Source organism: Macaca mulatta, chromosome 9 (genome assembly GCF_049350105.2).
Source record: "Macaca mulatta isolate MMU2019108-1 chromosome 9, T2T-MMU8v2.0, whole genome shotgun sequence".
Classification (NCBI taxonomy): domain Eukaryota; kingdom Metazoa; phylum Chordata; class Mammalia; order Primates; family Cercopithecidae; genus Macaca; species Macaca mulatta.
In genome coordinates this window covers 18872098-18899705 of record NC_133414.1, presented here as the reverse complement: position 1 = coordinate 18899705, position 27608 = coordinate 18872098, and the positions used below count along the sequence as shown (strand labels likewise).

Below are 27608 nucleotides of genomic sequence, written 5' to 3'. Positions count from 1 at the left end.
GTCTCGAACTCCTGACCTTGTGATCCGCCTGCCTCGGCCTTCCAGAGTGATGGGATTACAGGCATAAGCCACCGTGCCTGGCCCCAGCTTCTTACTCTAACCTCACATTTATCAGAGCTCCACTTTCAAGACCCTAATCACCTCCCAAAGACCTCACCTCCTAATACCATCGCACAGGGGCTTTGGGTTTCAACATACTTATTTCGGGGAGACGCAAGCATTCTGTCCATATCAGTCCTCATTCTGTAGCTTGAAGCTACAGAATTTAAATCTAATTATTCCTTTACCTTATGGTCCTTAAAATATTCAAAGAGAGCTATTGAATCCCCCGAATCTGCTCTTCTCCAGCTGGGACATTATTAGTTCTTCACCTACCATGAGTTTCAATCTGTTCCCTCCAGACAGGCCCTGGTTTGTCAATTGCCTTTGAAAGTAAAGCTTCCACAACAGACTCAAGCACACCAGGCATGGTTTTGAACATTACAGAGTAGCACGTATCTCTCTCTTCCCTTTGTAGGCACGATTCCTTTAAATACACAGTTTCAGATCACGCTTGAAGTTTGGAAAGCCAGTGCACACTACTGGGTTCTAGAAAGTCAAGCAAAAGCCTGTAAATCTTCTTCTTGCCTTCAATGGCCTCTAACCAGAGATGACTTGTTCTCAACCTCCAATACCAGAGTATTCTTTCTCTCTCACCTTCTCCAGGCCTTGCCTCCCATAACTGCACAACGCAAGCCCAGAGGCAAACACACAGACTCCTGCAAAGTCTAGAGCAGTCACTGGGACATGAAGACTGTGTGTGGAGGCTGGGCAGCTAGGGTGCAGGGGGTGGGTCTTCTACTCTATGTGACAGCAATGGAAAGGCTCCTTGAGCCCAGAAAGCTCTTTTATTTTTTGTTAAAGAAGTTCTTCCAAATACGAACTTGAGAAATCTAGAAAAATATTTTGGGTTGTAAGATACGGTGGCTCAGGTAAGAACATTTTAATTTCCCCCATTGCACACCATGGTTTTGTTGGAAATAAATTTTTAGTGCCACAAAAGAAATAGCACTCAAACATAAATTTTCTCAGCAAGGCAATTTTACTTCTATAGAAGGGTGTGTCTCATGAATGGAGCAATGGCGAGAGCACACCTGAACAAGGGAGGGGAAGGGGTTCTTATCCCTGACACAGGTAGCTCCTACTGCTGTGACATTCCCCTGTTGGCTAGGGTTGGACTGCACAATCTAAGCTAATTCCGATTGACTGTTTTAAAGAGAGCAGGGGTACGAGCCAGAGTGGCAGGATGAGCAGTTTTTGCAGGAAATACAGTTACAGAACAGGTGACTAAAGGTGACTCAGGTCAGAGCAGGTGACCAGGCGTGACTCAGGACAGAGCAAGTGACCAGAGGAATAGATGTGAACTACTGGTTACAACTGGTAGGAAGGTTGTTTACTGAAACTAGGGGCAAGGAGACAAGGAGAACGAGGAAGTTAAACTTTAAAATGGAGAACAAAGAACTGAACATACTGACATACTGATTCTTTGAAGAGAAACTTAGAACTCACTGTATTTAACAGTTCTTTGCAGTACAAGCGCTGGCAGTGGCTTTAGAGGAAGAGTTTGAATTCTGGGTTTCAATCTTTGCTTTGCTACTTACTGCCTTACAAATCATCTCTAAACCTTTTTATTTTCCTTCCTACTGGATCACAAACACTATAAAGGCAGAGACAATGCTTAATTTATTGACCAATGTGTAGCCAGCACTTCTCATAGAGCTCAATATTTAATAGGTGCTAAATAAATATGAATGAGTGAATGAATATGTCATATATGACCTTCTTAACTTTATTATCCTAAGTTATCCTCATCTATAAAATGAGAATATTAATTGCATCTATTTTGTAGGGCTATTCTAGGGCTTAAGTGAAATAATCTACGTAAAATATCTAGCATGCAGTGAGAATGCACGAAATGTTGGTTATTGTTATTATTATCGGTCAATCCATGAATTACATGTCAAATAGGGCAAGAAGAGAGGCAAAAAAAGGGGGCATCAACAGGAGAGAGGCAAGTGCTGGATTGTTGGCTTATGTATGTTATGTTTTCATGAAGAAAAAGAAATGTGGCTATTTTAGAAGTGGTTTGGATGGTAAATAAATCCTTTGACTTTCTGCTGGTGCTTACATTTTAAAACTCTTTTTCCTAGGACCCTCATTAGATTCATAGAAAATGAATTCTGGAAAGGTAGGTCTTTATCAATACCTAGACAGTGCCTGCAGCCTCTACCTTATGGGAACTTTTTCACATCTCATTAGGGAGGCTCAGAGTTTAACAAACAGAAGAGGTGCCTGGGAGTCATGGGTTTGGGCCTTTAGGTCGTTAGTATTCAGGTGTCCTGGGTCTGTGAACTGTAAGCCTTAAGTAGTCATTAACACTTCATGGAAATCCAGGAAGCACTGAATTTAGAACTGAAGAAGAATTTTGACCTGAGACTTGAAACAAATAAAAACAAACAAAAGAAACAGAAAAAGAAAATAGCACCTACAGTGAAAAAAAAAACAAAAAGGAACTTTTACAATTTTAATAAAGATCCCTTTCTCAAAAGGAATTTGTAATGCAAAGATGATTTGACATCTGGATGCAAAGGTGATTTTGCAGATCTTCGATTCCATCTTTATAGATCCAGGTGAAAAGCATTAAGTCAGATCCTCCCAGAACCAACCTACTCCTTGAAAGTTAAGCATTTTTCAAAGTATATGAACCTTCCTGAATTCTAGAACTCGGTGCAGTACAGAAAGTCCCAATTCTTTCCTGGGGGGATGGGGGGCAGTGTATTCTCTTTTGAACCTGAGTTGCATGGAGGAAATTGCTCAAGGTAGAATGCAAGAAGAATTAGACTCTCATCAAGCCAGAGGCTTCTTTTCAGTTTATTTTAGGGCACATTGTTCAGGTCACCTGATAATCCTGCTCCCATAGGGCGGCTTATATATCTTCCATGTAAAAGGAGAACCTCAAATGCCTCAGTTATACAGGCTTTGAAGCATTTATATGTAAGTTGCATGGTGGCCTTTGAATTGAGTCTAGGTAGGTTTTCAGCAAGATGCTACCAGCAATACTTCGGGGGCAACAACCTATGCTATGGTTACCATTTTGGAAAGGATTCTAGGGGAAGAGGCTTAGATAATGGCATTTCCCCGGTTACAACATACTCTAGTGTGAACTGCAGAGAACTGAACGTCAAAACACAAAGGTTTGAGTTGTTTACAACCTGCAGGCTTTGGTCATATAACTTACCCTCTCTCAACCCCAATTTTCTCATCTTTAAAATGGGAATAATAACCAGGCATGGTGGCTCATGCCTGTAATCCCAACACTTTGGGATTTTAGGGCTGATGAGAAATAAGAGTAATAGAGATAAAAATTCCATTTTGTTTTATTTGTTGTAAGAGCAACACTGGCTCTTACTCTCTGCCACATGGATGAGCTGGAAAGTGACAAAGACCGTACACTTATCACTCTGCCACTGCACACAAAAGCTGGAAAAGTCCCCTTAGCCGGTGACATCTTAGATTATAATTCTGATATTTTTCCTGGGAGATTATAACGAGTGCTTTGGGGTTGAATGTTGATTTTTGATAGTGAGATCTTCAAAAGTTGCAAGGGGAATGGCTAAACCAACCCTGGTACATCCATACCACGGAATACTACTCCAGCAATAAAGAACAATCTGATGCTACACAAGGTGTGTTAGTCTGTTCTTGCACTGCTCTAAAGAAATACCTGAGATGGGCTAATTTATAAAGAAAAGAGGTTTAATTGGCTCACGGTTCTGCAGGGTGTTCAGGAATCATGGCTGGGGAGGCCTCAGGAAACTCACAATCCTGGCACAAGGCAAAGAGGAGGCAGGCACATCTTACATGGCTGGAGCAGGAGGAAGAGAGAGAAGGGGGAGGTGCTACCCACTTTGAAACAACCAGATCTCGTGAGAACTCAGTCACTATCATGAGAACAGCAAAGGGGAAATCCAGTCCCGTGATCCAGCTACCTCCCACCAGGCCCCTCTTCTAACACGGGACTACAATTCGTCATGAGGTTTGGATGGGAACACAGACCCAAAACCATATCATATGGCAATATGAATCTCAAAAAACATTTAGGCTGTGTGAAAGAAGTCTTACATAAAAGCGTACGTGTAGGCCAGGCATGGTGGCTCACGTCTATAATCCCAGCACTTTTGGAGGCCGAGGCAGGCAGATCATCTAAGGTCAGGAGTTTGAGACCAGCCTGGCCAACATAGTGAAACCCCATCTCTACTAAAAATATAAAAATTAGTTGGGCATGGTGGCGGGCGCCTGTAATCCCAGCTATTCGGGAGGCTGAGGCAAGAGAATCGCTTGAACCTGAGAGGTGGAGGTTGCAGTGAGCTGAGATCGAGCCACTGCACTTCAGCCTGGGAGACAGAGTAAGACTCCATCTCAAAAAAAAAAAAAAAAAAAAAGGCATACATGTGATATAATTCTGTTCCATAATACTAGTCATATACTAGAACAGGGAAAACGAATTTGTGGTGAAAAATCATCACAAAAGTGTCCTCTGGGGCTTGGCGGAGGGTCTGGAGATAGGAAGTGTTTGGAGGTGACATGCACTCAGATCTATAATTTACTTTGAATTGCAACAAGTACCACTATAAAATTGGATTAATGGACAGATACACAATAAGGCAAAAATAGTGAAAAGTTAATTGTCAAATCTAGCTGCTGGTTATTCAAGTGTTTATTGTCCAGTTCTTTTAACTTTTCTATAGGTTTGGAAATTTTATACGATATTTAAAATATACAATTTCAGAAAAAGGCCCAGGGTGGTGGCTCAGGCCTATAATCCCAGCACTTTGGGAGGCTGAGGCAGGCAAATGACTTGAGGTCAGAAGTTAGAGACCAGCCTGGCCAAGGTGGTGAAACCCCATTTCTTCTAAAAATACAAAACATAAGCCAGGCGTTGTGGTGCACGCCTGTAGTCCCAGCTACTCGGGAGGCTAAGAATCTCTTGAACCTGTGAGATGGAGGCTGCAGTGAGCTGAGATCCCACCACTGCACTCCAGCCTGGTCAACATAGTGAGACTCTATCTAAAAAAACATTTCAGCAAAAACTCTATTAATATTTTTAAAAAGCATAAGAGGAGATCTGATTTAGTGTTTTTGGTGATGCAATATTCTTGTAGGCACTGAATATCCTTAGAGAAATTATTTGCCAAAGGTAAATGAGGATTTATTATGTTGCCTTTTCTCAAAATGCTGGATAAAAGAGCCATTACAATTATATACAAGTAAGAATTTCTGAATTTGCAGTATGTCACACAAATTTTTATCAAATTAAACGTATAATTAAAAACTACTTAGTATCATGTTTTTGACTACATACCATTTATTTTCATCTTTTTCTTTTGTTAATCTCCATGAACCATCTTTTTTAAACGGTAGATTGTAAAATACAAAAAGAAACAATAAATGGGCGACAGAATCCAATTAAGAAGGACATACTATTTTAACGAATATTGTAACTTATCTAAGTTAACTGATAAGAAGTATTATTAAAAACCTTAACTTTGAGGTGCAAATATCACCCTTACTTTTCATGCCTTGAGAATTATTGGAGTTTAGAAGACTAAATTTTAGATGACCTTGACAAATTAGAGCATTGTATTTTTTCAAAAGGGCAAAATTCAGTAAAAACATGTATGGAAGCTTACTCTTAAGGACCAAACTAATAATAGAAGTGTGGGCTGAGGACGGACTATTTCTAATGACTCACTACCATCAACATTTCTTTTGAATATTCACTGACTCTTGTCTTATGACTGAATCTGGCTTGGATACAGATTTTTCAGTAATATGGAGAAATAAGTTGAGGTTGAAAGATAAATGAGATGACTAAAATCATGAAAAACTGGTTGTATGAGGAAAACCTGAGAGAAGGGAAAATTCTGTAAACTCTTCAAGACCGAAAAAGGCTAAAGCTTTGCCTGATTTCCATTTTCAAGTACGTGAAGTATTTTTATAAGGAGATTCTATGAAAACCTAACAAGGAAAATGGATTTACATTAAAACATAGTTGCATTGTACAAATGCAGAAATCTCTCTGATTGTAAGGTTGATTAAACCCTGGAACAATTATCAAGAGACTTTAGGGAGTCTACATCGTTGGAGAATTGAAGAAATGAAATATGAATTCTAAGTAGTTCTGCATGCATCTGCCAGAGGTTGGGGGTTAACTCAGATGATCCTTGAAAGCACTTCCTAGGTCTACATTCTAATAATAATGTTTCACTCCATGGTAATCATTTTGAAATGTAGCTTGGTATTAATTTATGCTTCTCTGGCCTTTCTATAAGGAATAGCAACTTTAAATTTGCCTCAGTTAAAAATTCACTGTATTAGATATTTCTTTTTTTATTGGACTTATAATAAATGATTATGTATTGTTTTAGTGACTGTGATACTCTTCTTAACTTAGTTTCTGTATTTTATAATTATTATAAAATTAAAATGAATCCTCTCATTTTTTGTTTTTAGTGTTATAACAGTATTATCAGAAGAAACTTTGTATTTTTAAAAATGTTACATTCATGAGCATTTTCTATTGATAAGAAGGTTCCTACCTGAGTATAAGTATGTTTAACTGCTTTGCCATTGATCTTGCCAAGTCACCATGCTACGATCCAGGGCCAGTTAGAAGTCTAGTGAGATTAAAAAAAAAAAAAAAAAAAACTACCAGGTGCAGTGGCTCACGCCTGTAATCCCAACACTTTGGGAGGCTGAGAGCGCAGATTACTTGAGGCCAGGAGTTCAAGACCAGCCTGGCCAACATGGTTGGACCCTGTCTTTACTAAAAATACAAAAATTAGCTGGGCATGGTAGCAGGTGCCTATAGTCCCAGCTACTCAGGAGGCTGAGGCAGGAGAATTCCTTGAACCTGGGAAACAGAATTTGCATTGAGCTAGATTGTGCCACTGCACTCCAGCCTGAGGGACAGGGCAAGACTCTGTCAAAAAAAAAAAAAATTGGCTTTTGTTGCAATTGCTTTTAATGTTTTTGTCATGAAGTATTTGCCCACGCCTATATCCTGAATGGTATTGCCTAGATTTTCTTCTAGGGTTTTTATGGTTTTGGGTTTTACATTTAAGTCTTTAATCCACCTTGAGTTAATTTTTGTATAAGGTGTAAGGAAGGGGTCCAGTTTCCGTTTTCTGTATATGGCTAGCCAGTTTTCCTGGCACCAGTTATTAAATAGGGAATCCTTTCCCCATTGCTTGTGTTTGTCAGGTTTTTTGAAGATCAAATGGTGATAGATGTGTGGTGTTATTTCTGAGGCCTCTATTCTATTCCATTGGTCTATATATCTGTTTTGGTACCAGTACCAGGCTGTTTCGGTTACTTTAGCCTTGCAGTGTGAAGTCAGGTAGCGTGATGCCTCCAGCTTTGTTCTTTTTGCTTAGGACTGTCTTGGCTATATGGGCTCTTTTTTGGTTCCATATGAAATTTAAATTAGTTCTTTTGAAGATTGTCAGTGGTAGTTTGATGGGAATAGCATTGACTCTATTAATTATTTTGAGCAGTATGGCCATTTTCACAATATTGATTGTTTTATCCATGAGGATGTAATGTTTTGTCATTTGTTTGTGTTCTCTGTTATTTCCTTGAGCAGTGGTTTGTAGTTCTCCTTGAAGAGGTCCTTCACCTCCCTTGTAAGCTATATTCCTAGGTATTTTATTCTCTTTGTGGCAGTTGTGAATGGGAGCTCATTCATGATTTGGCTCTCTGCTTGTCTATTGTGGGTGTATAGAAATCCTTGTAATTTTTGCACATGATTTTAAACTACAGAGCTTCTGCATGGCAAAAGAAACTAGCATCAGAGTGAACAGGCAACCTACAGAATGGGATTTTTGCAAACTACCCATCTGACAAAGGTCTGATATCCAGGATCTACAAGGAATTTAAACAAATGTACAAGAAAAATGAAACAACCCCAGGATGTGAACAGACACTTCTCAAAAGAAGACATTTATGCAGCCAACAAACATGAAAAAAAGCTCATCATCAATGGTCACTAGAGAATGCAAATCAAAACCACAATCAAATACCATCTCACACCAGTCAGAATGGCAATTGTGAAAAAGTCAAGAAATAGCACATTGGGAGGCTGAGGCAGGCCGATCACTTGAGGTCAATAGTTCGAGACCAGTCTGGCCAACATGGTGAAACCCTCTCCCTACTAAAAAAAATTAGCAAGGCCTGGGTGGTGCACACTTGTAATCCCAGGTACTCAGGAGGCTGAGGCAGGAGAATGGCCTGAACCCAGGAGGTGGAGGTTGCAGTGAACCTGAGATCATGCCACTGCACTCCAGTGTGAGAGAGAGTGAGACTCTGTCTCAAAAAATAAAAAAATAAAGTCAAGAAATAGATGCAGTTGAGGCTGTAGAGAAATAGGAACGCTTTTACACTGTTGGTGGGAATGTAAGTTAATTCAACCATTGTGGAAGACAGTGTGACGACTCCCCAAGGATCTAGAACCAGAAATACCATTTGACCCAGCAATCCCATTACTGGGTATATAGTTAAAGAAATATAAATCATTCTACTATAAAGGCACATGTACATGTATGTTTATTGCATCACTGTTTACAATAGCAAAGACATGGAACCAACGCAAATGCCCATCAATGATAGATTGGACAAAGAAAATATGGCACATATACACCATTGAATACTATGCAGCCATAAAAAGGAATGAGATCATGTCCTTTGCAGGGACATGGATGAAGTTGGAAGCCATCATCCTCAGCAAACTAACACAGAAACAGAAAACCAAACACCAGATGTTCTCACTCATAAGTGGGAGTTGAACAATGAGAACACATGGACACAGGGAGGGAAACATCTCACACTGGTACCTGTTGGGGGTAAGGGGAGGACAAATATCTAATGCATGTGGGGCTTAAAACCTAGATGACGGGTTAATAGGTGCAGCAAATGACCATGGCACATACATACCTATGTAACAAACCTCCTTGTCTGCATATGTATCCTGGAATTTAAAGTAAAATTAAAAAAATTAAAAAGAAATTAAGATAAGATTAAAGGAAAGACAAAAAAAAAAAAAAAAGTAAAAAAGAGAGTCAGTCCCAATCCTTAAGGGATTTAGAGCCTGGAGAAAAAATAACAAGTCATCTTTGTGAATAATCATCTTCTTTTTGAAAGTCAGTCTGACAAAATCCTCTTTTGCATCATCCATTGTGGTGTCTATTTTCAGTTTCTTAATCTTATACCTTGGCTTCCTTTTTATTCTTTTCCTTTGCAGAGCAAAACTTGCTTCCTGCTGTGATGCTGTTCAAAACTTTGTTGTTTCTCAGAATAACACTCCAGTTGGGACTAACATGAGTTATGAGGTGGAAAGCAAAAAGAAAATCCCAATTAAAAAGAACATTTTTCATATGTTTCCAGTGGTGAGTAAAGATTTGTGGTGGGTTATTTGTGTTACCATTCCAGGTGAATTTTCTTTTACTTTAAGCTGTAACTTACAATTATGATGGAATTAATTAAAATACCATATTGTTATGTTGTATAAAATTTGGATAGTGGGCCATTTTTTAAAAGGGCCGTTTTGAATGCAGTGTGGCTCTGTAGGGAAGGATTATTTATATCTTAAATGATAAGCTCTTCCACTCCTGAGTCTTCCAGACTCTTCTTCGAATGAGATGAGACGCTTGGGCTTCCTGCTTAGTAATCACTGAGGCGTGTGAAGATGGCCATTTTTCACCTCAAATAAGATTCTTCCAATTGTCAGTTATGGTGACTAAATCAATTCCTTCACAAGGAACGGTGCGTTTATGTGGCTCATCTTTGGGAAGTAAATAGGTGAGGATTTATAGTCAATAAACGTAGCCACCATAAGATAGAGATTGTTGTCTGCTGTATTCACTGATATATCCCAAACCCCGAGAACATTTCCCAGTACGTATATGCACTCACTACCTATTTGTAAAATCAGAAGAATGAGTAATGATAGGATAAAAAGCCACTTCACACAGTGAGGAGAAACTCGACCCTTAATACAAATCCTCACGGGGAAATTTTGGTTCTGAGGAACGTAAACATCTCATTGCTTCTAAACATACGCTCTCCAGCATCTTTCTACGATTCCATGACAAAGCAATTAGACCATGTCAGGATGGTCAAAACGGGATTCCTCTACATATGCAGTACACTAACTGTAGGATATGAGATTCCTACAGTTTTCTTTTGTTGGAACTTTGACCTCTTTCAGCTAATTTTTGTTGCTTATGTAAGTTGTTCCAATTCTTTTTTTATGTTAGGATTCAGAGGAAGAATAACTTGTTGAGTATGAGTGAGAAATAAATAGAAAATGATAGAGAAAAAATACTGTATATTTTCTGGAAGAAAAAGGGGACAAAAAATATAACTCATAAAGCATTCTCATGATGCCCTGAAATGACCAGTGATTGAAAAGATGATAAGGAAAGAGTATTTATCTTTCCTATCAGGGAAAGCCTTGGAAAGTTTGACAGTGAACCCTTTCACTCATTCATCCATTCAGGTTTTGCCAGTGTCTGCCATGTTTTCCACTGACCGGAACAGAGGAGCAGCAACTACTTTACCCTCATTTGACCCTTTGAAAGGATTAACTTAATATAGGCCTGATAATTATGTATGCCACCGGGAACTGCATCCACTTTCCAAATTTATACTGTTTTTTTTTTTTTTTTAAACTGAGGAGAGGAAATTCTGCAGTCAATACAGCACCAATTGCAGCGCCAGGTCCCATTTTTTTGTGTTGCTCCAGCTTCTCCTTTCATGGACGGGGCTCGTGGTGGAGATGTCCTCTTTGCCACTTTGCTTTACTCTGCCCTTCTGCATGCAACTCTCCGGAACGAACTGCTGGGCACACAAGAAGATTGCATTAAGTGTTTTGATGAAATGATGTGGAGCCACTTCCTCCACAAACTTTGCTAAGTTACTTGCAGAGAAAAAAACCAAAACTTGATTTTCAACCAGAGTGGGCAATGAGCAGGCAGTGGAGTGTGCAAATTTGCATTTTCTTAGGAGGTTTATTTAAGGAAATGTTGAGGTTTGTAATTTATTTAAATTCATATGGAACATGAGATACTAAAGCATATAGATGTTTTCCTCCCAGTTGACCAAGAAACCAGAGAAAAACATTCATTATTGTGAATGCATAATTTGAGATATGTTTCCTTCAGTAATCTTTTCTATTTTATACCATAAAGAGCCTATTTGCATTTTTCAATCCTACCCTATCTATAAAATTCGGAATTTATGGTGGCACCATTTAGTAGATACTGGCTGAAGACGTCGTGAGCTAGAAGTTCGGTGACATGAAATAGCCTGAGGTATCTGGGAACCATTCATTTAAGAGCCAATCACTCTGCTAGCCATTGCAGATATAACAAGGAATAAGATACATAATTATACATCATTAAGTTATCATTTTAATCCATGGAATTGTGAGAAACGATAATGTGTAGTGGTTTAGAGCAGGTACTCTGGGGCAAACTGTCTGGGTTCCTATCCCAGTTCTGCCACTTTCTGTCCGTTACTTGGACTCAGGCCTCTATTTTCCCATCTGTAAAATACTCAAAAGGTTGCTGTGAAGGCTAAATGTGCTAATAAAGTATGTATTTGAAATAGTGCCTCTTGCTTAAAAAGCTCAATATGACTTTTACGTTTCAAAGACAAACCCACAAAGAGAGTTGTACTGAAACCGAGTTTCTTTGCTAGTTGGGCAGCTCCCAGAGCCAGCATCAGGGGCAGACAGCAGTCACAGTGGTTCTGGGGCATCTTCTGTCACTCTGGGCTGCTCAGAACCACGTCGGCCCTGGACTGTTGCCAGTGGGGCTGGTAAACTGACTTTGGCAAGTTTGACATGCCTTGATTTTGTAACCTTTGCCAAATTCAGTGGCGTCAATACCCCCATCCTGGACACTTTTTAGTGACCAATGGTTTAAAAAACCAACTCACAAAATTCCTGAATATTTACCAGTGGCCCCTTCAATGCTGACAGGCCAGGGTCAGTTTCGTTCTGCGCACGTGCAGTCAATTAATTACTGTGATACCGGTTTTGCAAAAGAAATAAGATTTATTCACAAAGCCACCTTTCTGTGTGAAGGATGAAGAGCTTGTTGAAGTGTGTGAAGTGTGTGTGTGAAGTGTGTGTGTGTGTGTGTGAAGGTGGGAGAGCTTGTTGAAGGCCATGAGATGGATATTGAAAGCTGTGCACGGCCGGGCGCGGTGGCTCAAGCCTGTAATCCCAGCACTTTGGGAGGCCGAGACGGGCGGATCACGAGGTCAGGAGATCGAGACCATCCTGGGTAACACAGTGAAACCCCGTCTCTACTAAAAATACAAAAACTTAGCCGGGTGAGGTGGCAGGCGCCTGTAGTCCCAGCTACTCGGGAGGCTGAGGCAGGAGAATGGCGTGAACCCGGGAGGCAGAGCTTGCAGTGAGCTGAGATCCGGCCACTGCACTCCAGCCTGGGTGACAGAGCGAGACTCCGTCTCAAAAAAAAAAAAAAAAAAAAAAAAAAAAAAAAAAAGAAAGCTGTGCACATTGCACTACACAAGATCGGGAGGGAAAAATGAGAGGAAATTAAAAATAATAAACAGCCTCTCTGCTCTCAAGGACTTACACCTTAATCCTACAGACAAAATCGGTAGATCAGGACCTCGTCACTGGGAAGCATGAGCTGGCACCCCGACTGTGGGCTCGAGGTCACATTATTACTTTATGGAAGGTGACCAGGAAAGGGGAAGTACGCCATTGAATCGAAAAGTTAGATTTCGAGACTGCAGAGAACTTGGGGAAAATAGGAAACCTTCTGGGGTAAGCAGGCCGGGTCCTAAAAGGAATAAAAAAGATTCAGGTCTTGGAAATTAATGTGAAATATATCAGTCCAGTTGGTAGACCTCCCTGAAGCACGCTGGCTGGTCATTCGCAGAGACGGCAGGCATAAATCTAATGCCTTACTGAGCCTGAAGGTCTAACTGTTTAAGAAGCACAGGAAATTTTTGCTAAATCACCTATTAATTTTATGCCTTAGAATAAATAGATTTAATGCTGCTTCCTAATTTCTTTATTTTCTCTTTCTTGCTGAAAATGTCCTTGTTTATCAGAAAGGCAGAATATGGGGTTTTGCCATTCTAATTTTTTTCCTTAATCATGTTATGAAAAATACATGATATTGTATTTTGTATATTACATTATGCCGTGTATTCTATGCTGTCTGTTTCTCTCAAGAGAAATGAAACTTAGGTTCACATAATGATTTATTTTATTTTATTTTACTTATACATTTTTTTTTTTAAATTTAAGAAACAGGGTCTTGCTCTGTCGCCCAGGCTGGAGGGCAGTGGTGCAATCACGGCTCACTGCAGCCTGGAACTCCTAGGTTCAAGTGATTCCCCTACCTCAGCCTCCCAAGCAGCAAAGACTACTGGTGCTCTTCACCAAACTCAGCCAATTTTTCTACTTTTTGTAGAGACAGGATCTTGCTTTGTTGCCCAGGCCCATCTTAAACTCTTGGCCTCAAGTGACCCTCTCACCTCAGCCTCCCAAAGTGCTGGGATTACAGATGCGAGCAACTGCACCCGGCTGGTTTTTTGTTGTTGTTGTTTTGTTTTGTTTTTGAGACGGAGTCTCATTCTATCGCCCAGGCTGGAGTGCAGTGGTGCCATCTTGGCTCACTGCACCCTCCGCCTCCTGGGTTCAAGCAATTCTCTGCCTCAATCTCGAGTAGTTGGAATTACAGGCGCCCACCACCACGCCCAGCTAATTATTATTATTTGTTTTCTATTTTTTGTAGAGTCGGGGTTTCACCATCTTGGCCAGGCTGGTCTTGAACTCCTGACCTTGTGATCCACCTGCCTTGGCCTCCCAAAGTGCTGGGATTACAAGTATGAGCCACTGCACCCAGCCCCAGCTGATTTTTTATACTAAGTCATAGTAAGTTGATTAGCAAACTGGGCTGCTGCTTTTTCTTGTTCTTATTCTTCTCCTTAGCATGCATAAAAAGTTAAGTCACTAGAATTAAGCTGTTGTCTATGGTTCTAAAATTAATGGTATTTCATGGTAGTTTTCCACTTTCTCCTGCTAGTCCCAGCCTTTTGTGGAGTACCCTTATAATCAGTGTGCAGTGGTCGGAAATGGGGGAATTCTGAATAAGTCTCTCTGTGGAGCTGAAATAGATAAATCCGACTTCGTTTTTAGGTAAGATCTGTCGAATTGGTTTCTTTGAAACAAAAGATCAGCTGGGTATTTCAGAGGGGGACAGTGTAAAGATATCCTTTGTATATTTTCACCTTTGAACTCTGTTACAAAAGTCTACTAATTACCCAGGAAGTTTTTCCTGAAGTGTTATATGGCTCATGAGATCCTCAGAATGTCAATACCAGAAGAATCAAAATGTGCTATATTTATATATGTTCAGGAAACCCCGGGTGAAGTTGTGGTGAAAGAGGGTTTGGTACTGCAGGAACTTTCAGAGCGTTCAGCGTGTTCATGGGTACCTTGGCTACCTTGGGAGGACTCCGGAGGGCAGCATGTCCCAGACGCACCTGACCTTGAAGATCTTTTTTTATTTGTTTGTTTGTTTTTGTTTAACAGAGCATTTCAAGGATGTTTTGTTCTTAGACAACACTTGGGAAAATGCTGATCAAGACGTTTTACAGCCATACAAACTATATCATTATTTCATTTTCTGGCTTGCAATTTAAAAAACAAATTTGTACTGCTTCTGAGTTCTGGTCTTTTAAAATGTTTTCTATCTGAGTGTCAGTTAGCATGCAAAAATAGAAACAAAATGGTTTTCATGCGTTCCTTGTACTCATAAGCCATACCAAAGCATCTCCACTCTCTCAGTGTAATGGAAAGGTAATTCATCCGTCTGAGGATGGGTTTCAATTGAAATGCACCTTTTTCAGGAGTAAGTGGAAGTTTGATTCTTCCTGTTTTAGGAGCACTGATTTCATACATCACAGGAGATGCTTTGATCCTTCTTGATTTAATGCTGCCCTTTTAAGCAATTGAAAAAGAAACACGGTTTCTAGTAAACAGCTCCCTCCCAATTTTAATCTCATTTTTAAATTTTGTGCTGAAGGTAATCATAAAGCCACAATAGACCTGACAGTGCAACAATTATTGAATGTGGTCTTCCTGATTGGTGTTAAAATGGCCAATATCTGAATGGTTTACCCATTTTGTTCAAGTACTCAGTGTGAAAAAGCCATAAGGAAGATAATTCTTCTTGCTGTAGATTTTTTATAGGCTTAAAATTCCCGAAACATCTGTGATGAGGATGAGGCCTAAACATTCATTATACTTTATAGCAAGTATAGGCAATACAATAAGTTTTGATTTAAAACCCAGAAGAAAAATATCTCAGCAGATATTTCATTTATAATTCTAAAATAACTGTCTGTTTCCTAGATTCCACATTTGCTGATGTCAGGTATTTTCTTGAATATAGAATTTCCTTTAAAGCTAGCCATTTGAACTGAAAGGCAAAATGAGGGCTGAATGTGTTTGGTGTCATTAAAATATATTTAATTTTTTTAAGCCTGTACTTATTTTGGTGCTGCATGTTGATAGTTCATAAAGCAAACTTTTATTTTTCATTTCAAAAGATTTGGAGCTATGAATTAAGTGTGTGAGGAGCAAAAATAGGCAATGACTATATATACTACTGCTATATATGACTATACTAGTATATATACACATATATATTACAGTAGTAATATATTTAATCACATATATGCTGTAGTATACTGTAATACATATAATCTAGTAGTATTTATATATTACATATTATACACATGTATAATAAATATATAATACTGTATTATATATAGTATATAATATATTGTATATTGTATAATATGCAATATATAATAGTATATTGTATACTATATAATACAGTATTATATGTAATATAATATATATATTACATATGTACGTATTATATAACATATGCATACATATTATACATCTATAATAACATAGATACCTATATTTTGTATAAAATTAACAGGATATATAATTATATATAATGTATACGTGTATTACATATTATATATACATATATAATAAATAAAAGTATATAACAGTATTATGTGTTATATATGTATAATATGGATATACATTATAAGTTTACATGTTATATATGCATGTTATATATAATACACATGCATATTACATATTATATATACATGTTATATAATATATGAGTATTGCATAAATTATGCATATACATATATAACATATAATGCTGTTATATAATTTAAATGTAATATATATGTATATACGTATAATACATACCATGACCTATACTACTGTTTGTGTGTGTGTGTGTTTGTGTCTGTGTGTGTGTATAGTCTATATTCAGGAAAGTACCTGGCATCAGCAAAAGTAGAATCTAGAAACATGGGCATTTATTTTAGACTCATAAATTAAATATATACTGAGATATTTTTCTTTTAAGTTTTAAGCCAAAACTGATTGTATTTCCTCTATAAAATACCCCTCTCTATGATATTCTACTAGAAATCACTTTTGATTATTCAAAAGAATATGAGACTGTTCTAGAAAGGACATTTGTTATGGGAGGCCCACTAGCAAGGTCACTTTTATGCCCTAGTACCTATGATTAATCTTTATCATTTAATATTTATTAGTAATATTTGATTCATATTTATTTTACCAAGGTGCGGTATTTATTTTATTTTCTGACATAGCTTTCATATCAATGAGGGAAATTCGTGTTTCATTCATTCACGTGTTTTACAGGACATGGTACGGCTCATTTCACCTTCAGTCATGTTATAGACCACATCAATTTTGAACAGCCTTCTTTAGGAAGCACTCAAAGATGCTCCCTTCTTATGTTTAGCCTTACTACTTGAAATTCAGTAAATGATCTTTAGAAAGTCATAACCAATTTTTCCTTTTTTGTGACAAGAATATAATTACTCAAAATTAGAATTCTTAATTTGTTTTCCAATTTGAAAGCAAATTAGTACTCAAAGGAAGATGAGAACATCAGTATGAAAACATCACTATAAGAACATTAGGATTTTATTTATTAACACCGTAATTTGGTGACAAAACTATCCACATGGGAATCGGGAGGTTTTGATTTTTTAATGTAGTCTTTGCTTCTGGTAGACCGTATAACTTTAGTCACAGTACATCAAGGTTTTAAGAATATGCAAATTGGTGATCATACCACTATGGGAACATAATCAATAGAAATAATATAAATAACAATTTTAATAAAAGGATTGGGAACTCTTCTAAATTTAGACAAGGTGTAATTGTCATTTCTGATTTTGATACTTATAAAAGTGATTATCCATATTGAAAGCATTGATCAAATTTGTATCTTTTAGCTGGGCACAGTGGCTCACACCTGTAATCCCGACACTTGGGGAGGCCAAGGCAGGTGGATCACTTGAGGTCATGGGTTCAAGACAAGCCTGGCCAACATGGTGATACCCTATCACTACTAAAAATACAGAAATTAGCTGGGTGCATGCCTTTAGTCCCAGCTACTCAGGGGGTTGAGGCAGAAGAATTGCTTGAACCCAAGAGGCGGAGGTTGCAGTGAGCCCAAATAGCACCACTGCACTCCAGCCTAGGCAACAGAGTGAGATCTGTCTCAAAAAAAAAAAAAAAAAAGTGTGTATTTTATACAACATTGAAATGTCAGCTAAGAACTGAGTAATTACTAAAGTAAATAATTTAAAATAGAAACTAGATGGATTCTGAGGGTCTCTTAATAGCAATGATTTCTCCAACATAAGGACAATTATTTTATAGAGATGTGTGTGTGTGTGTGTGTGTGTGTGCGCACGCACGTGCATATGTGTGTATACAATCTTTTTTCTACAAGTTCTATTTTGAAAATGATTTTCTTTTCAAATTTCAGGTGTAACCTCCCCCCAACCACAGGAGATGTTAGTAAAGATGTTGGCAGTAAAACAAATCTTGTGACTATAAATCCTAGTATCATAACTCTGAAGTAAGTAGCTGCAAGTTACATAACTGATCAAGAACATTTTTCCATTGTTCAATATGTTTCTCAGCTTAAGCACTAATCTTGTTGCTGAGACTGACTTGCAATACAGGTGGAATGAATTTTTGGAAAAATATATAAGAATTCATTTGCAAATTGTGGCATTCTATCAAGGTTGTTGTTCATAAGAGTTATGACTCAGTTGTACTTCCAGTGTCATAAGCTAATCAAATCATATTTATTTCTTCATCTCTTTTAACAATAATGAAGCCACTTTTTTCCATTTTCTTTTAGAGCGTTAGCATTACTCTTCTATCTTGGTAGCACTTTCTTGATAAAACTTACTCTATTTAGAAACTTCAGAGAGTTAGCGCTAAGACAACCTGGCAAAATACAGTTATCACGTTGGAGAGTTTATTACTAAAAAATAATTACCATCTTTCATTTATGCAACATAACTACCATAAAATTGTTGGTTAATAAATAATCTTATACAAAGTTTTTACTCCATTGTTTTCATCAAAAGTAACTGATAAGCATTAGTAATAGAATGTTTGTGCTAATAGTTATAGCATCTCTTGAAATAAAGTAAAATAAATATTGAACTTGCCTTTCAAAGCATATTTTCTAAACACAATTATACTTACAAGGATACTAAGTTATTTAAATCATACATATAGTTACTACAATGTGTGGAGGAAATTTTCAAAAATAATCTATATGTATATCTATATTTGCATTTAGATATTTTAAGTCTTCCTTCCTTCCTTCCTTCCTTCCTTCCTTCCTTCCTTCCTTTCTTCCTTCCTTCCTTCCTTCCTCCTTCCCTCCCTCCCTCCATCCCTCTCTCCCTTCCTTCCTCCCTTTCTTCCTTCTTTCTGTCCTTCCTTCCTCCCTCCCTCCCTTCCTTCCTCCCTCTCTTCCTTCTTTCCATCCTCCCTCCCTCCCTCCCTCCCTCCCTCCCTCCCTCCCTCCCTTCTTTCCTTCCTTCCTTCCTTCCTTCCTTCCTTCCTTCCTTCCTTCCTTCCTTCCTTCCTTCCTTCCTCTCTCTCTTTCTCTCTTTCTTTGTCTCACTTTGACACCCAGGTTAAAATGCAACAGTGCAATCACAGGTCACTGCAGCCTCAAACTCCTGGGCTCAAGGGGTCCTCTCACCTCAGCCTCCCAAGTAGCTGGGATTACAGGCATGCACCACTGTTCCCAGCTAATATTTTTATTTTTTATAGAGATGTGGGGCGGGGTCTCGCTATGTTACCCAGGCTGTTCTCGAACTCCTGGCCTCAAGTGATCTTCCCGCCTCAGCCTCCCAAAGTGCTGACAAGCATAAGCCTCTGTGCCTGGTCTATTTTAGGTTTTCTAAAGGAAACTTATAATGAAATATGTGCAAAAGGTGCATGAATCATAAATGTGCAGCTCAATGAATTTTAAAAAATGTATTGATATGCATACTATGCTTGAAAAAATATTTTATCATTATACATTTGGAAGGTGTTTCAATAACAAAAAGCAACTTTAGGAAAAAATATCAAATAAGAATAAAAAGTAATACAAGAAATATCTGTTCAGTAAGGGTATAGCCCAGTAAGAAAGTAAAAATTGAAAGGATTCCAAGAAAGAGAGATGAAGATCTAGCCATTGATATTGATGTAATGCTTACTTGAATGAGTTTTCTGAGTCCACACTTTATCTGTTTTATATACAGTATACAAATTGTTCAGTTTTTTGGCCAATGGTAAATTCAGCTTTATGTTATCAAAACTGCTACTTTGATTATTATTCTTGGGATTACTATAATTTTTTTTTTTTAATTTGGCAGATATGGGAACTTAAAGGAAAAAAGAGCCCTATTTCTGGAGGACATTGCAACCTATGGAGATGCATTTTTTCTTCTGCCAGCATTTTCCTTCAGGGCCAACACGGGTACCTCTTTTAAAGTGTACTACACGCTCGAAGAGTCTAAAGCAAGACAAAAGGTTCTATTTTTCCATCCCAAGTACCTGAAACATCTGGCCCTTTTCTGGAGAACTAAAGGTGTGACTGCATACCGCTTGTCCACTGGCTTGATGATCACAAGTGTTGCAGTGGAACTGTGTGAAAACGTGAAGCTGTATGGATTCTGGCCCTTCTCTAAAACTGTAGAAGACATACCTGTCAGCCATCACTATTATGACAACAAGCTACCTAAACGTGGCTTCCATCAGATGCCCAAAGAATACAGCCAGATCCTCCAACTTCACATGAAAGGAATCCTCAAACTGCAATTTAGCAAATGTGAAGTCGCCTAAACAAAGTATCTTAAAATGGGAATAATTTTAATATAATGCAGTAGGTGATTAACAGTGTCTCCAAACACCAAAGGAGGTGGCTACAGAGTATTCTAAGACGAGCCCCCAAATTTGGTTTGACCAAAGCTTCCCCACTCATTTTGCAATGATGGCAAGTAATTCAATCCTTCTAATCTTCATTTTTTCTCCTTGTAATTTGGACACCATGATATCTGACTCATACAAATTTTTGTAATTTATGAAAATTATTGACATGGCCTTTGGTGTGAGGTAGGAACTCAAAGAATATTTCTTTGTTACTATTTATACCAGCCATCTCCACCTTCACCAGACCGATAATAAAAGCATGCTGTCTTGGACATCTCCTCTAAAGAGAATAGCTACATTACCAGTATCCATTGGATTTCTTTCTGTGGCAGGTCTCTATCAATAATATCCTTCCCATTTTTCTGCCTCAATGACTGCATACAAGAAAATTATACACTTAAACAAGAAATTCGTGATAATTCAGGAATGAAATTCTTCTGAGTATGGCAGTATGCCCGCTTCTGATTAAATTCACTTTTAATAGTAGCTGTGATGATATGTTGGTTGGATTTAAGCCATTTATTTTCCTCTTCTGTCTACATTTTTTCATCACTTCATAATTTTATTTTAACTTCCTGCCTCATTCTTACACCTTTTTCTCTCTCACTTATACGTTGTACTTCAAGGACATGAACGGTTACAATACCCAGTCTTTGTTACCTGTTGTCTTGTCTGTGGGGTCACTCATTCAATTTTGTTTTAAAATAATTCAATAACTACTTCATGCCAGGCCCTGCACCAGGCTTTGTGAGAGGGCGAGAAGGATTATTGTCTCTCATAGGAGAAAACAGATGTGCATATCATTAATTATGATAGTGTATGATAAGTATTATAATGACAAAAACTATGAATCAAGTGCTGCAAGGAACAGAAGCAGGGATAATTAAATCCATTTCAGTGGAATCTATTTCAATGTACAATAGTCTCCCCTAATCTGCAGATATGGGAAGACCCCCTGTGGATGCCTGAAACCATTGATGATATTAGGAATATATAATTGATTAGTAAAGGTAACAAAATATACTGAAATAAATATACAATGTGGGGACTTTATATGCTATTTTAGTAAAAATTACATATAGTTAGGACATTTAGAGCTTACTTAAGTTTTTTCCCCATATAATATCCTATCCTGACTTAAATATTTTTCTGTAGAACATCAAGACAGAATCTCTAGTGTCACTGATATGGATTTCAGAAATATTCCAAATGGCGTGAGATCAAAGAGCATAATGATACCCATGTTCCAGTAAAAACTTAGGCTAAAAAAAATGTTTGCGGGTTTTCTTTTGTGGAGAAAATTGTAGACATTTCCACATTAACACATCTGAAGTTTCTGGTTCGACAGCTGTGTTGCCATCCTAAAAGCATGTTTGAAATTTTACAACAATCCTACCTAGATTCACATTAGCCAAAAATCTTTGTGTAAACAGACACCCAGAGATTTCATTAAGTGTGTTATAGTCAGAATTGGTGGTAATTAATCTACAGATCTGCAAAATAGTGTTCATAGCTTTTCTTTTTATTTTGATCTTGGTGGAAAAACTTGCAGTAACTCACCATTACAGAGCGACAAGAACTGTGACTCATGTTTTATTATTTACATAGCTGATGTGGTGTATTGTCGATATCCATATTCTGTCATATTTAGACACATTCATTGTGACACATATAATATGTGCATTCTTTTTACCTTTTTCTCAAGTGGGTCTGTAGTTGTGATTTCACAACAGATTGGGGTTGTTGGGCATTACTTAGAACTTTATAAAATGCGATAGAACATGAATGTTGACAATATAACATATGGCTATATAAACTGTAAAACATAAGTCACAGGTCTTTTTGTTCTGTGGTAGTGAATTATTGCAAATTTTTCAAGAGCAAAGCAAAAAGAAAAACTATCAATTGCATCTTGTAGATTTGTAGATTCACCACAACCAAGTCTGACTGTGACACTGTGTGTGTAATCAGCATAGCTTAAATGTTAGATCTAATGTGATCTTCTGCTCTTAAAGCCCAAGTACAACCAAGGGCAATGAGAATGGAAAGTCTGAGTTCTGATACTAGACAAGAGTAGCACTTTAGGCTAGGCACAATGGCTCACACCTATAATCCCAGCACTTTAGGAGGTCAAGGTGGGTGGGTCGCTTGAGGCCAGGAGTTCGAGACTAGCCTGGGCAACATAGTGATAACCCCTCTCTACAAAAAACAAAAAAATTAGCTCAGCATAGTGGTGTGCACTTGTGGACCCAGCTACTCGGGAGCTAAGGAGGGAGGATCACTGGAGCCCAGGAGGCAGAGGCTGCAGTGAGCTGGGATTGTACCACTGCATTCCAGCCTGTGTGACAGGGTAAGACCCTGTCTCAAAAAAAAAAAAAAAAAAAAAAAAAAAAAAAGTAGTCCTTTAGTTAGGATTCTAGCTCATAATGCTACATACTGCCAGTTTCTAACAGAAATACTAGCTTGCTTGATTCTATTTTCCACTTGTTGTTCAGCCTCATTGAGTAATGAAACAGAATAACAAGATTCCAATATAATTTTCAGCCAAATCTAAAGGCAAGGCAGAAATATTCATTTAAGTATATAGTCCATAGCACTCTGTGGTCCCCGCAAAGGGCTCCATGATCAATTACATAGTGTTAATTTTTGCACAGTATAATAATCCTCTAGCATCCTTGAAGTCTCTGGTGCTTTTCCCTTTGAACAAAAGGCAATGACAAACAGATCATGACTTTCACTAAAGGAGATTTCCCTCTTCATGTGAGTCCTAACCCAGTAACTGTGTGGGCTCTCAGCCAGGTAATCAGTCAAAAACTCTTTCTTTGAGGACTCTCTGTAGAATACAGAATTAAGCAGTAAATCAGACCTGTTTTTGCCTAAATTTTTCCTTGCTTAAAAAAAATTTACCAGTTAAGTGTTATGTAATGTCAAGTACCCTAAATCAATCCAAGAATTAGGAAGCTTTGGGAAAATTGGAAAATTTTGTAGAAAACAGGTCCACTAACATCCTAAACAGCTACTGCAGAAGTATAGTTATGATGTGATATATAATATATTGTGACCTTCAAAACATTTTATTTATCTAACGTGACATGGAAACACATTATTATGCCATTAAAAATTGGAGGCATTGTAGGAATTCATCTATCTGATGCACTTGATCTAATAAGATTATTTCTTTCTTTATACTAATAAAAAAATCCACTTGAGGCTGCTAGGAGTGTTTAAGATGTCCTATTTACATGTGGCTTCAGAAGGCTGATCCCATAGTGAGGAACAGTGTCACCAGTACCCTCCTGAGAGTGGAAAGGCAAGAATATTTCTCATGCTCTTTCTTATTTGGGGTCATCACTCTTCCAGAAGCATTCTTTTTTTCAATTAAAAAAATGTGGGTGATATATGATAAAGATGCACCACTTATGTAATGGAGACAGGGCAAACCCTTTAGCAGATACTATTGAAACACTGGCTCACTGCATGGAGAAAAATGCCTACATTGCACCATATAAAAAGTTGGACTCCAGAGGGATGAAAACGATGGATTAAAAAGAAAATTGTAAAGCTCACAGAAGAAAATGTAGAAGAATTATGTTTGAGATATGGGTGAGGAACTGTACTTCTTCGACATGACCCAAAAATATTTTTTAAAGAGTTGGGCTAAGAAAGGATAGTTATGACTATATTAAAATGAAAGATTTCTAGTCAGTGAATGACACCTTAAAGTTAATAGGCTGGGGACAGACTGAAATAGCTTTTAGTAATGCATAAAATTAATGACATTAATAGACATTCCAAGGAATTATAAATCAACAAGTAAAAGACAGGAAACTCAGTATAAAAATGAACAAAAGATAAGAATGTGATTTACAAAGGGGAAAACTGAGTAGCTAATAAGAATAGGAAATGATACTCAAATTTACCAGAAACCTGAGAAATGCAAATGAAAGTGAGATACTATATCCATTGCATTGGTCAAAATTAGTAAGGTCATGGTGGAAGTATAAGCTGATTGAATCATTTTGGAAAGTAACCTAGGAGTACTGAGTTAGTAAAATTCATCACATGTCTGTCCTAAAGTCCAGTAATTGCACTTTTGGATATACAGCCAAGAGAATTTATTCCGATCCGCACAAAAAAACAAGTACTAAGATATTTATTCCGTTATTGTTTGCGGTAGTAGACAATCGGACACACAGATGTTTGTTTCTTAGGAAGTCAGTGAACTAACTTGGCTGGATCCATGATATGGAATACAATACGGCAGTTAGAAGCAACTTACTGGACATATATAGAGAAATAAGGGTATATCTAAGGGTATATCCTTAAAATTTAGCGTAAAGAGAAAACAATTAATTAGTTTTAATTAATTAGCACAATGCCATTTAATTACATTAAAGCATATGCATGCATACATACGAACATATTCAAGGCTACGTGTCAAATACAAGAAGGGTACCCATTAAGAAGAGAGTAATCGGAGTGGGTTTAGGGATAAAGAAGAAAAATATACATGTTCTTATATTTAATACAGCAAGCCTTTGACATATATATTCTTATACTCACATATGATATTCTTATTACTACACAAATAAATATAGAAGCTGACTCAAAATGGTAAGTAACTTACATAAGGTTGCATTATATATAAGAGCAGAGCTAGTATTTAACTCATATGTCTGACTCTAAAGCCAATATTATTTCCATTATGCAATTATAAAATGAAAAGAAAAATCAGGATTATCCCATGTCATTGACATGTAATAAATAGCACATATTTACGTACATGCAGATACCCATGAAATCATCTCTCCAATTAAGACAATGTGTATATTCATTACCCCAAAATGTTTTCTTGTGCTACTTTGTAATCCCTCCCTCTTCCTCCTCCCTGTCCATCCCACTCTGGTCCCCAGAAAATTCCTAATCTGTTTTTCTATAGACTAATTTACATTTTTACACTCTAGACTGTTTACATTTTTTAGAATTTTATATAAATGGAATCTTACCATCTTTATTCATTTCTTGTCTTGCACTTTTGCTCGACATAATAATATTAAAATTAATTCATGTTGATTGTGTATCAGTAGTTTATGCCTTTATTTACTGAGTAGAATTATGTTATATGGATGTACCACAATTGGCTTATCCACTCACTTGTTGATGAACATTTCAATATCTCCTGGTTTTGGCTATTACAAATAAAGGTATCATGAACATTTTTGTGCAAGTCTTCTTGTGAACATATATTTTTATTTCCTTGGGGCAAATATCTAGGATTGGAATGACTAGGTCAGATGGTCCATGTATGCCTAACACTTTTACAAAACTACCATGCTGTTTTACAAAGGGGTTGTAACATTTCATGTTCCTATCAATAGCCTATGCCAGTTGCTCTTGCCTGACATCTTTGACAAAATTTGGTTTGAGCAGTATTTAATTTTAGACAGTCTATTGGGTACACAGTTGTATCTCTGTATCTCATTGGGATTTGGATTTTCATTTCCCTTATGATTTTTTTCATGTGTTTATTTGACTTCCATATATCTTCTTTGATGAAGCGTCTGCTGAAATATTTTGGCAATTTTTAATTGGATTGTCATAAGTGACTTATAAAAGATATTTATATATTCTAGATACAAGTCTTTTATTAGAATGTATTTTGCAACAACTTTCTCTGCCTTTTCATTTCGTTAACAGTGTTTTTCAATAGCAGAAGTTTTTAATTTTACTAAAGTCTAGTTTATTAATTTTTAAAATTTTATAGTTTGTGTTTTTGGTTTCAAACTTAAGAAATCTTTGCCAAACCCAAGGTAACAGATTTTCTCCTATGTTTTCTTTTGGAAGATTTATAGTTTGTTATATTTAAGCCTATGAGCCATCTTGAGTTAATTATTTTTCATATGTGTTCATAGTGTAAGGTAAGAATTAAATCATATTTTTGCATATATCTGAACAGTTTTTCCAGCAGAATTTGTTGAAGAGATTTTTCCTTTGTTGTACTGCTTGGTTGAAAATCAATTGATTTATATTTGTGTTTATTTATTTGTAGACTCTATTCTGTTTCACTGATTTGTCTGTCGTTATGCCAATATCATACCATTTTTATTACTGTAACTTTATAAGTCTTGAGATAAAACTCCAATCTTAATTCTTTTTCAAAGCTGGTATTGGTTTTGTTTGTGTTTATGTTTTGCTTTTTACTATTCTGGAAGAATTTGCATAAGTTCAGCATTTTCTTCCTTACGTTTGGTAAAATTCACCAGAGAAACCATCTGACCTACAATTTTCCTTGAGGGAAGATTTTTAATGTTGAACAATTTCTTTAATAGATGCAGGACCATTCAGACAGTCTATTTCTTCTTGAGTGAGATTTGGTAGTTTGTGTTCTTCAGGAAATTTATCTTCTTCATCAGAGTTGTAGAATTTATCTTAATCAAGTTGTTCATAATATTCCCTTATCTGTTAATATTGTAGAGTCTACAATAATCCCCCTATCTGATTTCTCACATTGGTCATTTGCATCTTCTCTTGCCCCTGGTCTGTCTAGCTTGAGGTTTATTAGTTTTATTGACCATCTTGAGAACCTGTTGTCTGGTCTCTGATTTCTTCTCTGATCCTTATTATTTCTTTTCTTTAGTTGTATTTGCTTTTCCTTTTATAGTTTCCTAATGTCATTGATTTGAGATACCTTTTTTTAAACATGAGAATTTAGCACTCTATTTTCCTCCAAGAACTGTTAGCTGTTTCCCACAAATTTGTATATGTCATGTTTTCATTTTCATTCCTTTCTAAATACTTTCTAACTGCCTTTTGAAATCTTCTTTGGACCAAGGGTTATTTGGAAGTATATTATTTAGTTTCCAAACATTTCTGATTTTTTTCATATGTGTTACTGTAGATCATTTTAAATTAATTTCACTGTAGTTAGTGAATATGCTTAGTATGATTTAAATCCATTTAAATTTATTGAGACTGTGTTACAGACCAGAATATAGCCTTTCTTGGTAAGTGTCTTGTGTGCATTTCAAAAGAATGTGTACTCAGTTGTAGTTAGGTGGAGTGTTCTACTAATGTCAATTAGATCAGATTGATTGATGCTGTTGGTCAAGCCTTATCTTTCCTAATTTTTTTGTATACTTCTATCAATTATAGA

At 37.1% G+C, this 27608-nt stretch overlaps 1 protein-coding gene across 1 annotated transcript in view; it reads left to right on the top strand.

The window, feature by feature from the left end:
- Positions 1-25186, top strand: part of ST8SIA6 (ST8 alpha-N-acetyl-neuraminide alpha-2,8-sialyltransferase 6) — a 145504-nt gene extending 120318 nt beyond the window's left edge. The window contains exons 5-8 of the mRNA XM_077945914.1: positions 9338-9482; positions 14169-14281; positions 17997-18089; positions 19900-25186. Of these exons, the coding sequence (XP_077802040.1) occupies positions 9338-9482; positions 14169-14281; positions 17997-18089; positions 19900-20368 (820 nt within the window). The 3' untranslated portion in view covers positions 20369-25186. The remainder of the gene's footprint in view (positions 1-9337; positions 9483-14168; positions 14282-17996; positions 18090-19899) is intronic.
- Positions 25187-27608: the final 2422 nt, after the last annotated feature.